Source organism: Pelobates fuscus, chromosome 3 (assembly GCF_036172605.1).
Source record: "Pelobates fuscus isolate aPelFus1 chromosome 3, aPelFus1.pri, whole genome shotgun sequence".
In the NCBI taxonomy this organism is placed as follows: Eukaryota; Metazoa; Chordata; class Amphibia; order Anura; family Pelobatidae; genus Pelobates; species Pelobates fuscus.
This window is the reverse complement of record NC_086319.1, coordinates 228,150,794-228,166,266: the sequence shown is the minus strand read 5'-3', so window position 1 is coordinate 228,166,266 and position 15,473 is coordinate 228,150,794. Positions and strand designations below refer to the sequence as shown.

General features: G+C 35.9%; 1 protein-coding gene across 1 annotated transcript in view; it reads left to right on the top strand.

Annotated features, from left to right (window-relative positions):
- HGF (hepatocyte growth factor) overlaps nucleotides 1-15,473 on the top strand; it is a 161,763-nt gene that overhangs the window by 74,722 nt on the left and 71,568 nt on the right. Inside the window, exons 5-6 of the mRNA XM_063445443.1 lie at nucleotides 9,581-9,723; nucleotides 11,802-11,922. Of these exons, the coding sequence (XP_063301513.1) occupies nucleotides 9,581-9,723; nucleotides 11,802-11,922 (264 nt within the window). The remainder of the gene's footprint in view (nucleotides 1-9,580; nucleotides 9,724-11,801; nucleotides 11,923-15,473) is intronic.

Genomic DNA, 15,473 nt, shown 5'->3' with positions numbered 1-15,473 from the left:
CAGTGGAGGGAGGGCATACTAGGGTTGTGCAATTGGGTGATTTGCTATGTATTTGCTACAAATGAGTCTTCAATTTGATGGAGAACTTAAAAAAAAAAAATAATAATTTCGTTGAAAATACCCCAAATCATGTACTTTAATATATTTTTTTATGTTTTCTTTGGGATATATGAAATCTTAGTTTGCAATAGCTATAGGTCTGGTGTCTGCACCTGCTGCTAAAATGTCCCTTGTTCCCTGGCACAGGTGAGAAATCCCAGAGGATTTTCACTGATGAAACTTGCTGTGCAGCCGCATATGTGACCGGCTGTCCAAATCCAGTCTTTCAAAGGCAGGCACCCTGAGCAAGTACTTGGATGCTTATGTGGTGCGTGCTATTGTGTTCCTTTCAACATTTCATCTATTGTGATTTTTTTTAAACCCCCTGCCCCTCCCCCCAAAAAAACCCTTTAAGAACAGAGGCATAACTAGAAACGACAGGGCCCTTGTGCAAAAATTGCCCTGGGCCCCCCCGCCATCCATTTTTATAATATAACACATACAGATACATACACGGACACACATGCTAATACACAGCCACACAGAATGACACACATTCAGATACACAGAATGACATACATTCAGATACACAGACACACACTGGCACACATGCGGATATACAGACACACATACAGACAGATGCACATACAGACACATGCAGATACACAGAATGACACGCATACAGATACAAACAGTGACACACATACAGATACATAGGGGCACACACTGACACACATGCAGACAAACAGATACACATACAGACTCATGTGCAGAAAAAACAGATACACATACAGACATTGGTGGAACTATCGCGGTTGCAGGGGTCGCACCTGTGACCGGGTCCGTCACTCCAAGGGGCCCGGCCACCCCGTGCGACCGCGGTCCCCGTCGAGATTGTGGTGCAGCCCTGCCCGCGCTGAACAACCGCCGTGCCGTATTGAAGGGGCCCATCTGGTGGACCATGCTCTTGGGGCCACCCGATGCAAATGAATTACCTGGGGCACAGTCAGTGCTGGGGCGCTTTAAGAGCGCAACTGGGCCCTAGTGATGACATCACTTCCTCCCAGCTAAGAGAGTCACGTGGGGAGCGGCCGGGCCCCCTGGAGTAACGGACCCCTGTGACTGTGGTAGTTCCGCCACTGCATAAGAATATAAATGCAGTCGTAGTAATATGTTGTTACTAACTGCCTGCCACCTTACTAATAGCTTGTTATAATTAGATGAAGCTATCTGTGTCTCACATTAAGTAACACATTTGTTTAATTTTATTTTCTGGTATCATAACCCTATTTTCTGTGCACTGTTAAGGGGACAGTGAACCTAGTTTGTTTGCTTTTTTTACCATTGTTTTATGATTTCTCTCATGACTGTGGGTTGCAGCTGGGCCCTGCATCCCTGGGGAGCTAGCTGCTTTTGAACATTTAATTCATTTAAGTTCTTAGTATTATTTTTATTTGCTTTTTTACATATTTTGTCAGCTGTAAGCTTATCTATTCAACTTCTCCTCAATAAACTGTATCATTATTATATTACCTATGGGGCAAATATACCTTCTCCCACATGATATGAAAGACATAACTTTACTGTACGCAGTGACAGATCAGGGGAGAAAAGGCAGACTGCAGCAACATAACATGGCATTGCTCTTCTAACTCCTATAGCACATTTATCTTTTTTTTCAATACTTTTTTTTTAGAAATGACAATGTGCTCAGCAGAGGAGGTTATCCATGTCAGCTAGTTGTGTCCATTGGATATGTATACTATACACCTCCTGCTACTTTGAGCGTTTTCACCAGTCTGTTTATCTCCCATTAACCTCTTATTGCACACTTCTTGCTATTCATAACCAAACACAACGTCACTCCTCACCGTTCTCTTAAAGGGACATTTCAGGTACCAAATCTGCAAATATGGAGCATCTTGTATATAATCATCATTTGCATCATTTGAATTCATTGCCAGATACATATGTTACTAGAAAATCCAAAAGGACATTAGCATGGTTTTGCTGGGGAAAAAAAGGGAATAAATAGGGGTTCCTAATACACATGAATAGAATCTGTCAGGGCTATCCATGCACTGGTGGTTCTCATTCAGGTTTTTGCTTCAAGTGAATTTGATGCAATTTGCAGTTGCATTCCACAAGTGTCAGCAGATCTTTTACTCACTTTTATTGAAGAGTACACAATCCTATTGCTGCATGTGATTCATGAGCTCAGGAACGCTTGGTTTTGAATGAGGGAGCAGGTATTGGTATTGCTGGGATATTTAAGACGGTTCTTGGTTTGAAGAGTTGTCACTAGACAATGATAAACAGATTACATTTGCTACATATAAATAGGTAACAGTCTTTTTTATTATTTACATTTCTGACATCTTTAATGTATTATTAATATGATGTTTGATAAATTATTATTTTTTTCGGTAGAGAAGTGGTTAATAATATATATAATAATATATTATTAATTAATTAATTATTAATATGCATACAGAATCTTTCCCTAACCAAACATGATGTGGAAAAAAGCACCGACTAGTGTTTTGTCCAGACATGAATTGTCACTAGATTGCAATATCCTAACATACTCGGGTGGACTTGCTGGATAGTTTACTCTGCATAGTTAACAGCATTCCTTTTCTCCCAATGCTTTGTTGTGAAAAAGAGATATACATTAAAATGCATTATTTCTTACCCCAGTGAACATCAATGAAAATATGTACCGTATATACTCGAGTATAGGTCAACCCGAATATAAGTCAAGACCCCTAATTTTACCCCAAAAAACTGGGAAAACTTATTGACTCGAGTATAAGACATGGGTGGGAAATGCAGCAGCTACTGGTAATTTTCGAAATAAAATTAGATCCCCAAAAAATTACATTAATTGAATATTTATTTACAGTGTGTGTATATAATGAATGCAGTGTGTGTGTGTATGAATGCAGTGTGTGTGTATGAATGCAGTGTGTGTATGAATGCAGTGTGTGTGTGTGTGTGTGTGTTTGAATGCAGTGTGTGTGTGTATGAATGCAGTGTGTGTGTGTGTGTGAATGCAGTGTGTATGAGTGCAGTGTGTGTGTGTGTATGAATGCAGCGTGTGTGTGTATGAATGCAGTGTGTGTGTATGAGTGCAGTGTGTGTGTGTATGAGTGCAGTGTGTGTATGTGATGCAGAGCCTTGGTGGGGGGTGGGCATTTTTATTTTTATTTTTATATTATTATTATTATTTTAATATATATATTTTTTATTATTATTATTTTAATAATTTTTTTTATATTTTTTTAAATTTTATTTATATTTTTTTCGTCCCCCCTCCCTGCTTAATATCTGGCCAGGGAGAGTGGCTCTCCTTCCCTGGTGGTCCAGTGGCATGGGCTGTGTAGGAGGGGGCTGGCAGGAAGCTGTAACTTACCTCTCCTGCAGCTCCTGTCAGCTCCCTTCTCTCTCCTCCGGTCCGGTCAGCTCCCCTGTCAGCTCCACTGCCACGCGGAGCGTTGCCACTGTAACCCGTGGCAACGCTCTGACCTTGCGGCTCTCGCGAGACTTGCAGGGGAGCTGACCGGACCGGAGGAGAGAGAAGGGAGCTGACAGAAGCTGCAGGAAAGGTAAGTAAACCCTTCCTGCCAGCCCCCAACAGGACCACAGGGCTTGTAATGAGCCCGGCGGTCCTTGTCTGTATTATGGCAATGTAAGTTGCCATAATACAGACACTAACTCGAGTATAAGATGAGTGGGGTTTTTTCAGCACAAAAAATGTGCTGAAAAACTGGACTTATACTCGATTATATACGGTAACTATGATTTAATAAATAAATGTGTTACATGAGCACCAGGTGGGTCCTGCTGTGAAGGAAATCAAGTAAAATCCACTGATGGGCTAGGCTTCCCCTAGAATTATAAAATGGAGGTTCAAGTATTTAACCTATTTTCATATGAGAGCCCATATAATTGTAGGGTTGGTTGTATTGAAGACGAGGTTGAACCCTCACCCTCATCTTCAACAAATATGTCATATTTACAGATGCCATTTAGAGCACATGCATTGGTAAGTACATAAAATTGACTCTTTGATTTGCAAGTGATCATTGGACAAAATATTGCAAGACAAGCACCACTAGAGGCGCTTTCTAGACTGACACAGCGTTTAACCAGGTGAAACAACGTTGGACGTCCTCACATTTTGCATGAGTGTATCTAACGACTTCAAATATCCCATAGGAAAACACTGATTGTTTGTTTTCCTATGGGGAAGCTCTAAAGTTACGGGAGGAGGAGATCGAGTCAGCATTGATTGAGATTGGTAAGTGAAAAAATGGTTTTTAACACTTTCATGTCTGCAACTGGGTGGGAACTAATAAGTTAGCGACAGATAATGAGGTTGGGGGGAATGGTTGATCAAATGGAAAATAGCTCATATTTGGTTATTGGGAAAACCAGGCACTTTATTTGGATATAGACACTCAGGCACCCAGGTGGTTAAAATCTAATTTTGACTTTCTAGTGAAACGAAGAATATAGGCAGACTCTCTCTCTGCAGAAACCCGGGAAGTAAGGTGGGATAGAAGAAGCATGATATAGAACCGATTACCGATTTAGAGATAAGGGATGGAAAGAAAGGGGAACTTTATGTCACAAAGATTAAACAAAGATAAGCTTTTAAAATTAAATAAAGAGTGAAAAGAAATAAATTATGAGACATATGCATGGGCTACATGTCATGGCAAAATTCATATCTGAAGTATTTCTATAAACAAAGTTAGGGACAGGACATACTATAGGGCTTTAGTGTATTCCTTTAGCATTTTTTACTTTTGATTGCAATATATGTTTGCTGTATGTTTTTATGAAAATAAATCTAAAAAACTTTGCAGGAATACTTGCACAGTCATTCAATAACAATGCACTCCCAGGCTAGTCTCGATACTTTCCTTTGAAGGCTTTGTGATTGGTTACTTTTGCAGACTGACCAATCACATTGTATTAAAGGCTCTTAAAGCCACCAGAGGTGTATAAAAGCTGTTGCCACTTTTTTTCTGACAGATTTGGCATTGACTTGTTACCTTGGTGTGCTTCGAAAGTAAACATATGTTCTCTCAGCTTCTGCATGTATACAGCGCTGCTGATATATATATATATATATATATATATATATATATATATATATATATTATACCCTGACTTGTTGCATTCTCTTAAAAGCTTTTAAGTCTATTGTTCCTAATGACATCTACAAACTTTGGAAAGGGTTAATCTCTGGTAGCAGTGTGTACATTAGAATTTTAATACATCAGCAAATGCTAATTGTGAAGTGAATATTACAACACTGAATTATTGATATCTGCGAACACATTAAGATTTAACATGTGCAGTTGACAGTTCGATGTCAAAAGGCATGAGCATAATGCACCCACAGCTTGAAGCTGCACTTAAAGCATATCCACACAATGCTGAGTACATGCTGCTTGGATTGTTAGTGTTTTCATTTCATGCTGTAAAATCAGAACATAGAAAGGTCATTTGACAAATGGAGTAACTGCACGCTAGTTAGTTTGTTTAGTACGAGATTGAGAAAAAACTCATGATGTCATCAGTAAAGGCTGATGTGTACCGAAATAGTGGGAAATAATTAAACACATGCACATTTGCTTCTTGTTAATGTGTGGGCTGGAATGGAAACGTCAACTTCGTCACAACATCTGTTTTTACAAAGGGGGATTTCATGTTTATGTAAGAGAATGTTATCATCAGAACTGGAGATTTAGGGCATTTTCCACATTTGCTTTACGAGGCATCTTACTAAATCTGTAATTAACTCTTATTATTCTCTAATTTTCCTGCCTTAATGTGACTGTATGACACATGTTAAGCCTTGGCAAATTTAATGATACATAATACATTGCATTGATCAACATACATTTTAGATAACTCTACCTTAATAGTTCAAATAGAACATGTCATGTCAAGAAAAGATCTATATCTAGCACTCAGTAATTTGATTGTTGAAGTCATGTAGATGTTTAGTTCATGTTGAAATAGGTAAAGAATATATTAGGTATAGAATATAGTTAAACATTGCGCTGATGAAATAGTTGGCAAAAATGCATAGAATGACAGATATGCTTATTTGAACATTGCTGTCTTCACATAACATGATATGAAGAAATGGATGCTATGGATCCATTTTTCGGCTGCCTCCAAATGATGCACATGACATCCTACAATTCCTAACCTATTAGGGGTAGCAAGTGGCCACTCATGTATTTCATGTTTGTAATTGAGATTGCAATGCTGGTTAATTTAAAAAAGACCAAAAATGTAAAGTAAAGTAAATTTTCATCTATATTTTTTTTTTTTAGCTACATGTATGGCACAATGCATAATTGCATTTTATTCTCTATAAAGTACGATTCAATTATGCTTGTAATAACAGGTACAATTCAAGACCATCTTGTCCTTACCACTAACATAATCTCATAGCTTCATATAAGTTCTCTCTTCTAGGAATCGTCCAAAATACAGTCTTAACATTTCTTTCCTAGAGTCTCAATATCGCACCTCTATAATTAGTGCCAGTTTGGTTTTCCATTTCTGTAGCAGTAAAAACAGGTGTTCACTTTTGAGTTAGTTGTACCTTATCTGCTATGGAAAAACTATCTGCCTTTTCAAAAATATGAAATTATGCCCGATCATAAGATATATATAACGACATTTATTTATTATGAAATTTAGGAGACTCTAAACCAAGACAATTTGATAGGTGGTTAAATGATAAAACATTGTTCACACAATGTTGAATTAATTAAAATAGTGTAAGAATAATCTGTGGCCATTCTTTTGATGTTCAACAGGGATGATTGTAATCATCATCAACCAATCCAGCATGTTTGGATAAGGCATGGTATCTGCTTTTGACCCAGTGAATATAGTTTAAGGCTAGGCAACCTTTGGCATTCCAGATGTTTTGGACTACATCTTCCATAATGCTCTTCCAACCATAATGATGACGAAGCATCAGGGGAGTTGGAGTCCACAACATCTGGAGTGCCAAATCCTGTCCACCTGGAAAAGACTATTGGATAATTGAACAGAACTGCAGTTGTTTCTGGAGAATTGTGCTTGAAAGCTGTTCATCGGATAATGCATGAACCATAGAAATTGAGTGAAGAGTTTTTCCCTACCTAATGATAACTTCAAAGAGCAAGCAATTACAACACGGTTTTAGGAAAGTGCCTTATTTAATCTTTATTTTATAGTCTTCACCTTGTATAGTCTATATCTTGGTTTGAAGTTACTGCCTGATAGGATGTCTATGTCGCTGACATTTTCCTTGTCAGTTAACTGAATGTAAAGTGTAGTTTCCTGTAATTTTGACACTTCACACTGAGGACCACAAAAATCTGTAGTGCATTCCTATATTTTGAACCATGACTTGTATCCAGATAGACAACATGCTCAGTAAAGTTTTCAGTAGGCATGTGCAAGCTGGTTTTGATTAGGCTGAATCACTTAATCTAAAATAGAAAAAATATTTAGGTGGATGGATACTCTTCATTGGGGCGGTTTGGCTTATCCAAATATCATCCTTTCAAAAATATTCGGGAAAATAATTTAGACAACCCAAAAAGGTAGGACAATTGGACAATTAGCAAATATTATTATTATTATCTATATATTTTCCAGTAGACTGATAGACGCATTTTTGTGTAATTTGGTTTTTAGATCAAGTATATTTATATATTTGTATATGTCTATTATATATTTATTAAATATATAATGTTTAAACATAGATTTTTTTTAGTGCTCCTTTTTTCTCTATCATGGTCAGTTTGCACTTGATCTGTGAATAAATTCAACATGTAACTATCATTATAGTCATTCAATGGTATTACTTCATTTGTGAAGAGTCACAAGTTTAGCTTTTTGTAGTTTTTTTTCTTTCAGACATATTAAAATATCTCACTTATACGTTCATGTTAGCCACCACTATCGGTATTGAAAAAAACTTATTTTTAGTATGCACTTATAATTTTTCATTATTAAATATGTAACTCTTTTTCTGCAGATACAGTCCAAACCAGAGTGTTGTCACCATTATTATAGCACTAAATGATTTCACGCAGGCAGCTGTTACAAACAGAAAATGCTAATTAATATTACTTACATTGTCAGCTGTTAATTAATACTACTAAGTATGGTAACATTACCATGGCTAAAGTTACCACTGACATATCTGACACATGCGAACTATAATTGATACTTAGTGGTTGTTTACATGTATTTTGGTAGTTTTGCAAGAGTAAATGTAGACCTTTGTGCTCCCTGTGCCGTGTAAGCTATGACAGTGGATCCCTGCTAGTAGCAAGTGGAATGTAGTCACAACCAAAGTTCTGATACATAGAAATGCTATTTCTGAATTAAATGACCCAAGTATATAGGGGAAAGTATTATGGAAACATATATGTAAAAAGTGAATCAACAAGAAGTGGAGCAATATTTAGGTGAGATACCCCACACCCAGCAATAATACAAAACGTGTAGACTTATGTATCCAGTGGATGGCAGCAGTCAGTGATAGTGTAGATTGGATTAGCCATATTAGTCCCGTAGACAAGATGCCAAAATACCAGAGTATTGCAATATACAATAATAAATTTTTTATTGGACTAACATAATATTTCAAAGACAAGCTTTCAAGAGATACCTCTTTTCCTCAGGTCTGAAGCAATACAGACCTTGCTTCAGACCTGAGGTAGAGAGGTATCTCTCGAAAGCTTGTCTTTGAAATATTATGTTAGTCCAATAAAAAAGGTATCATTGCATACTGCTTATACCTCACCTAAATATTGCTCCGCTTCTTGTTGATTCCCTTTTTATGTTATGTTCTTAGATGCTATAAAGGGAGAGCATTGAAGTGTGTAGCAGAAATAGTATTACTATTGTATTATTTGGAAATATACTACATGATGCAGACCCTAGGAAAATATGCCCATTTTTTGCCCTAGGTGTCCATTTAGCACTCCGATAATTTCCTTTTTTTCGCTTGGAAATATATATGTGTTTGTGTGTATTTTCTATTATTTTCTTGCTGTGAGTTCCAAAGTTTTTGTTCTTATTGATGCTAAATATGAATATATGATTTGGACCACTATGATTTTGATATTTTTCTAAATATTCTCATATTTACCGTCTTTACATCTTTTTGTTATAAGCTTACACATTATAAATCTATGGTCTCCATATTTCCTATTACACTAAGGGTTAACATTATTAGATGTGCACTTCATGTTTATAGTAAATGTTATAGTTTGTGCTCCATGAAACCAATGATTAGCATTAGGTAAAGGTGTTCAACCAGTTCTTAAATACAGGTGTTATTAAAACAACCATTTGAAATGTAAAAGTGTTCTGCATTTTAAAGCCTCCGATTTGTTCATATGAAATAAACAATATACCTTGACATCTAAAAAAATAGAAATGCAATAATCCTCATTCTAACATTTGCACACACTCTCACGCTGTAATGTCATTTTAAAACTAGCTTTTTGCCTTCGAGCTATCGAGGTAAAGACCTTAATGAGAACTACTGCCGGAATCCTAGAGGAGAAGAAGGAGGTCCTTGGTGTTTCACAAAAAGTCCAGCTGTTCGTCATGAAGCGTGTGACATCCCTTTCTGTTCTGAAGGTAAGAAGTTACTTGTTATATGCTCATTGCTCAGTATCACTAAAAGTGTGTTTTACATTTTTTTTTTAAAACTAATAGTGGTTTTATTAATGTAGGGTGATATAAAAATAATATATAATACAATTTTCCCTTAATATTTGTATGTTTTCTGACAATTTTGTTTATGTATTAAAGTTATTTTAAAATGTGGGAATAGTTTGTTGATTGATTATTTTTGCTTATTTATTTTTTGACAGACATATATTCATGATAGTGAAGTGTTAAATAAAATATGACAAATTAGTGAAATTTAAAGTGAATGGTTAGTTCAAGTATCCCAGTATATGAATAAAAACATGTTTTTTAACAGATACTCCATGTCATTCTAATTCTGCCTGTGAACAATTTGTTACATTTGTGCAAAATACTGGTGCAAACAGTTCAAATAAGTTCTAGATATACAGCCATTTAGCTGGTGCAAGTTTTTTTTGACTACACAGGGGAAGATGTAATTTGCCACTCCCCTCCCAAAAATGCATCTTCATCCTTGTGTTTCTTAACCCCCTCTTAAGTTTCTTACCCCTTTATTGTTTCTTATCAACTCTTTTGAAGGCCTTACCCACATTAATGTATCCTATCACCTTTTTGTGTTTTCTACCCCCTTTTATAGTATCTCACCAGCATTTTCCCACTTAATGTGTCTATTATAACCTACCTCTTGTGTGTATCCAAATCCCATTTTTGTGTATCTTACTTCCCTCCAGCACCATTGTGTCTCTTACATCCCACCAGCCCATGTGTATTTTACTACGCCGCGGCCTCTTTGTGTGTCTCTTACTCCCCCTCAGTCCCACTGTGTGTCTTTCTCTTCCTCGGCCTCTCTGTGTGTCTCTTTCTCCCCCTAGTCCCTCTGTGTGTCTTTCTCCAAACTAGCCCTTCAGTGTGTCTCTTTCTCCCCAAACACTTCAGTGTGTGTCACTCCCCCCTTCCGCTTTGTTTGTCTCTTTTAACTTTCCCCCGTTCTCTTTTGTGTGCCTTTTACCTCTCAGCCCCTTTTGTGTGTCTCTTTCACCCTTTCTCCTGCCCGTTTGTGACTCTTTTTTCCCCATTCCCCAGCCCATATTTTGTGTCTCCTTTTCTCCTCTTCTCCATTGTCCTCTACTACTGTCCACGTGGCCATGCTATGCTCTCCTCCTGCCGGCTACCCGTGTGTGCTCAACATGCTGGTAAACCCTAAGGTGGCCTCTTGAGCCACCTTATGGTTGCGCTGGCCCTGTGCACATTAAACTTCTGTTATAATGTGTCGTACAAAGTGCATAAGCAGTCGCATAACATGTTATGCAAAGGTAGTGCAAAAACAGTTTATGTTTCTTCTGTTGATTCAGAAGGCAAAAAAAACTGTATATGCCTAAAAAACATGACATATTCAAAGTGCAATGTAAGCATTGCTATATATTTACCACTATCCATAGTTTAACCCTATGAAGGGTATAATTTGCTTTTGCATTCCTCATTCCAAAATGCAAAACTTAGAATGTGTTAACATTGAATCTCCCTTGCCATTTGCTTGTCCATTTCCCTAATTTATTATAATTAATATTATTTGTAATGAACTACATGGTAGAAGAGGAAGGGCTAAAGTGCCAGCCAAGTAATCGGCAATGTATTTTTTGAAAGGTTCTCTTTAATGTCAGTGGAATGCAAAGCTATTCGGTAAAACATTTTTTTTTTTTTTGCATCACATTTGTAGACATAAAACATTTTGGAGAATTGCTTAGCTTATGTGCAAGTTTAGTGTAAAACAACTCATTGAAATCCAGTTATTTATTTGTATCTGCTTTTATATTGGTGCTTTACTCTGCATGCTACAGCTAGTTGAGTTTATTGTGGCAGAATATCTTATCAAAGTGCTCAAACTTTAAATAACACTAGAGTTCAAATACTTAAGAATTTAAGTACATTTTACAGATTTTGAGTTACACGTACATTTTTTTAAAGTTGTATAGTTCACATTACAATGACGGGCAAAAATGTACAGTATATCCAACAATGTTGTGCTAATGAAGAAATATAATTGACAAAGGAATATATATTTTTAGTGGAATGTGTGGCTTGTAATGGTGAGCACTATAGAGGGCCGATGGATTACACAGAATCAGGCAAAGAATGTCAACGATGGGATTTACAAAGGCCACACAGGCACAAGTTTCGCCCAGAGAGGTAAGAGTTGTATTTGAAAAATTCTGAAAAACAAATAGATTTTTATGAGAAAAGGCAAGTTTAAATATGTTATGGCAGACTTAATTTTACATATGTGTGTGTCTATGTATGTATATATATATATATATATATATATATATATATATATATATACTGCTGTGAATCCTTGCACTCAGACTATAAAGTTCAATGCCGGGTGCAAAATTACCAGGGCTTCAAGACATGCAGTATTCGTAGAGAGGTGCAAATGCCAAAGATATTTGTGTTCACAAACCAAAGTGAATTCAGTGCAAATCAAGAAACTTCCCTGTATAAAGTGAAGCTTTAAAGAATAGAAAAGTGGCGGCACTCACGGGCTTGAGTAAAATTCCAAAGCTTTATTATAGTCCCATTTAAAAGATTGACGTTTCAGTCCTACTAGAGGACTTTAATCAGATTTAGGACTGTATTCTATGAATACTATATATATATATATATATATATATGTCTGTATGTGTGTATTGAGTGTATTCACTAAACACCAACTTTAAAGCTCACATAATATAATAGTTTTCTAAAAACACCTGACTTAGGCAAAACTAATGGGGAGTGAGGTGTTTTAAAAAAAAAAAACAACACATGTCATTAGCTTTGAACTTGGTATTTATTGAGTGAGTGAGAGCGCTTATATACATATAAAATGTATATTAAATGTATGTTTGTTTTAAAATATGTAACATATTTAACAAAGATTACAGGTTCACACCAGTATGTCTGAGTGACAACCACTACAGTTGGCATTACAAAGCAATGTAAACACTGCCTTTTCTCAGGAAAGGTAGTGCTTGCATTGCTGAGACTGCTGGGACTCTCTCCTCGAAACTGAACCAATACATTAAGCTGTAGTGGTTCTGGTGCTCATAGTGTCACTTTAGCAAACATTTACTTGTGAAATGTAGAAAAAATGTAGAAATCCACACCTTTTAATTCTGAAACTAGAAGCCTCCATCTTGGCTCTCTGTCAGTGATTGTTATAAGCTCTGTCCTTTACACTTGGTAGTCAGCACTGAAAAATGTATGTCCTGGCCGTGGCTGTGTGTGGACTGAACTACCCTGCATGTTATTTGTTAAATCTTCAATTAATTTATATTAAAGAAAATGGTACACAACATGAAATAAAATTAACCATTAGCTAAAAATGTTTTTTTTTTTATTTCAGTTATTGCATAAAATGCTAAATTTTACTAGCATAAAAAATGTATCATTAGAAAAAATATTTTTTTGCTTTTTTTTAAATTTATGTACTACCTTAAAAAAGTTTGATCTCAAATATCATGCATTATTCCTTAACTAGGTATTTCATATAGTTTTGTCTATGAACTATGTTATCAGTATCGAGAAATCTTAGCTTTTTTCTTGCTGTTTTGATAAATTTTCATTGAATTGCAATTGAGCTGAGACTGCTGTTTTCTTTTAAGCATGTCTGTTTATAAACATAAACCAATCTGGTAGACTATTTCCTCTCAACTGTAATTTACTTTGAGTATTGAACTCTGCCGGTCACAGTTAGTCAAGGAATGAATCTCTTAATTTTTACTGACTTTAAACCATTACAAATGTCACTTTCTCTTCAAAACAGTGTTCATTAGTGTAGACAGTAGACTGCACTTCATATCAACATTGAAATCAATATCAAATTTTCTGCAATGATGCGTCCTGACCGGGAAATGTAGCATTCGTTTTAATCCTCATTGAACTTTCTTGTAAAATGATAGCTTCATAATTTTATGTTCATTTAGATTCTAAACACCTTCAAGAAAACATTTTTTTGCCTTATTCTATAGAACAAAAATGTTGCCAAGCAAAATCAGAAAATTAAAGATAATCTGGGGACTTGGATTAGGAAGACCACACGATGTCCCTTTAGTTTAACCCCTTAAGGACACATGACATGTGTGACATGTCATGATTCCCTTTTATTCCAGAAGTTTGGTCCTTAAGGGGTTAAGTCAGTTAGTTTCAGTTGGGGCAATGCACGGCATTTCTGAAAGGATTTATTGACATGTAAAGAAAAAAGAATTAGGGGTTTCTCCAACCAAAAAACATTGTTTTAATAAGAAGGAAGGAACACATGAACTCTACCTCCAGCAGAAACTCCAGCTCTCTCTGTATAGGCGGTATTTCAAATTGAAACACTGCACATAAAGATTCTAATCACCGTGACCACTTCAAATCAAAGTGGCCATTGTGTTTGGAGTAACTCTTTAAAACTAGTTTACTAGAAAAAAAGACTTTATGTCATGACTATGTCCTCAGCATTCTCCTCATCAACAATCATTTTCCACATACACTTTTCCTGTTCCTCCCCTTTCAAATTTCCTAACTCAGAGAGTAGAGAATTTCAAAGAATATCCCCTGGGTAGCTCTGGCAAGTTGTATCCATGCATTCTAAACCAAATCATGGTATCGGTGGAATCACTCAAAAATGCTGCCCAGCAAACATTAAGTATTATAAAGAATATACTCTGGAATATGTTGGTGAACATAGACAGGTCCAGAATTATCATGAGCTCTGATTGTCAAACACACTGTCTTGGATGCATTGTGGCTTGATACTGGCAGCTAGTGAAATTATTTTCCAAAACATTATGATATTGACTAGCAGTCTCCAGCATGTCAATATTTCCCACAACTTATATAAAAACTAAGCTTCTCCCGTTATCACATTTATTGTTTTGCTACTGTTCTTGCAAGAGAATTACTTAAATCTCATTAGGATTTTTTGAAGCCATCGAAATCCACATTCCAAACTAGCTTGATTGTTGTATCCTCTAAACAAATTATGCACCAGTAGTATTCTAAATGCTTATTTCACATATGAGACACAGTTAATACAAAGAAAAAACACCAGACTTGAAGAATTTAACATGAAAGCATTTTTGTTTCAACTTGACCTTTTGAAAATGAACATTATTTATACGGATGGATGTATTTCTCTCTGTATCTTTTTCGATAATATATGGGTCTATATAATTATTTCCTCATTTTTCCTGCCAAAAAAGAATTTTTAAAAACCTGTGCCTTGTACATTGATGCACTTTAAATTAACAGTTAAGAATTTCAGTTGTTTTTTTTTTTTCTTACATATCACTGATATCAGATATTAAGCACGGGCCAGCCATCAAACAAGATTTAAGCCATGTGATATGGATTCAACTTGTCTTACTATATAAATTAAATTCGTTGACTTATACATGATGAGTCAAAACTCAGGCACCACTCAAAAACCTACAAGATGTTTAATTTTAGATTAATCGATTTAATCATTACCAATGTGAAATCTGTGTGCAGGTATACAAGCGACACATGTTTCCGTTACACTTTCAATCTGCCATCTTGGAAACTGCCATATTGAATGCATTAGCATTTCCCTACACTTACAGGTATTTTGGTATTTCTGAATTTTGAACTCTCTCTGTGTAAGTGTGTATCATGAATATGCATGGCAACGCATGTATTAAGAAAATGAATAAAAATACATTTCAATTTCAAGTTGAGCAATGAAAAACAAA